General features: G+C 37.0%; 1 protein-coding gene across 2 annotated transcripts in view; it reads right to left on the bottom strand.

Moving 5' to 3' along the window:
* The window catches only part of LOC101863735 (regulator of G-protein signaling 9-binding protein), an 88,167-nt gene that overhangs the window by 1,799 nt on the left and 84,741 nt on the right, over positions 1-1,627 (bottom strand). For both annotated transcript variants that reach the window (XM_005094789.3, XM_013080503.2), the window contains exon 7: positions 650-708. In XM_005094789.3, coding sequence (XP_005094846.1) covers positions 650-708 — 59 coding nt within the window. The remainder of the gene's footprint in view (positions 1-649; positions 709-1,627) is intronic.

The raw sequence follows: 1,627 nt of genomic DNA, 5'->3' as shown, positions 1-1,627 counted from the left end.
CTATCTATCTATCTATCTATCTATCTATCTATCTATCTATCTATCTATCTATCTATCTACAACAAACATGCTTACTAGACCGCACAGATGCTCAGTCTGCTCAGTGGTTGGTTAGCGGATGCTCTGGTGTGTTTTGCTCCTTCGTTCCTATCTCTAGATCTATCATCCGTATCACTTCTCCTTCTGTTTTGGGTATGTTACTCCCATGTAACACCTCTAATCTTGGGCACTTGTATTATGATCTAATTGTGTTGCAAGTGCCATAACATTCTTTCTAAAACTAAACAGTCTGCTCATGCTTAAAAAAAAAAATCGACATTACAAAAACGCTGTGCATCTTCACAAACCAATACCTCAGAATTGCAAAGTTCTATCTGCTCAGTACCTAGTTTTGAGAAATTTTACGTCAAAGATTTTGAGTTTCATTTCATGTCGAGCTCTTTTTCAAATGCAATTCTGTGAATAAGGTCTTGATAACGACTACGAATAATCTTACGATTTTGATAGAGCAGACAGAGCACTATAATTGTTTTCTGATCCCATGGTCTTAGAAACTCAAAACAGGCAGAAATGTCAGATAAAACTTTGTTATTCTGATGTAGCGAAATAGTACAAGAGCAAAACCGTATTGGACCAGATCAAAACTTACGTGCGTTTCGCCTTCTGCAACATCAGAACCTTCTTGCTCAGCGTCCGATGTCTCTACATCTGAGGAAATAACATATATGGTGGGTGGTTTGTGGGTGCTCTGGAGTGGTTGGCTCCTTCTTTCCTATCAAACACCTATCGTCCAAATCTCCCCTCCTTCTTTTTTTGTGCGTGGTACTCTCTTGTAACACCTCAATCTTCGGCATGTACGGGAGTAATTGTATTGAAAAGGCTGTAAAACTAACTAAAACAACAACTAAACGACAAGCAAGATGGACTAACTGTAACAGGATAGCGGTCTTGTGGGATTCAAATGCCAGAATTGTCTCTGATAGAGCTTGAAAAGCTCTTTCGGTAAGGTGTTGTGCTTTCCAAAAGAAAAAAAAAAAGAAAAAAAAAGGATTGATAAGATGTATCTTTTAAAGACTTCCAAATATAATTTACCACATTTCGTATTCGCAGTGTCAGACTTTAAATAATAAATGGCGTACGACGGAAATCTTTCTCTAGGCATCCGGTTTGATTTGAATTTCTGCCTATTGCTTTTCTAAACGGAACCAGACACGTCCCTAGAGCTATTCAAAAGTAATTCTTCACGACCATTCAACACAATAATAATGATAAATAGCAACACACGAGAACATATCAATACAATTCTGTGTCTACTAACGTCTCTTCAGAGAACTAAATTCGCACGAATCATTCATAGGCCAATCTCTTTCTCTAAATCAATAACAACAATAACAACAGTTGTTTCTGAATGAAGTCACCACCACTTTCTTTCTCCAAGCCTGCTTGATTCCTGTATCTGACTTTGTATTAAGTTTTATACAACGATCGTGTACAATGGTTTTAACACGAATAGAACATGATATAGAATATTGATATGCATTCTTCTTCTTCTTCTTCTTCTTCTTCTTCTTCTTCTTCTTCTTCTTCTTCTTCTTCTTCTTCTTCTTCTTCTTCTTCTTCTTCTTCC

The sequence above is a fragment of the Aplysia californica genome, unplaced genomic scaffold, assembly GCF_000002075.1.
Source record: "Aplysia californica isolate F4 #8 unplaced genomic scaffold, AplCal3.0 scaffold00089, whole genome shotgun sequence".
Classification (NCBI taxonomy): Eukaryota; Metazoa; Mollusca; class Gastropoda; order Aplysiida; family Aplysiidae; genus Aplysia; species Aplysia californica.
The sequence above is the reverse complement of the archived record's forward strand: the minus strand, read 5'-3'. Positions and strand labels throughout refer to the sequence as shown.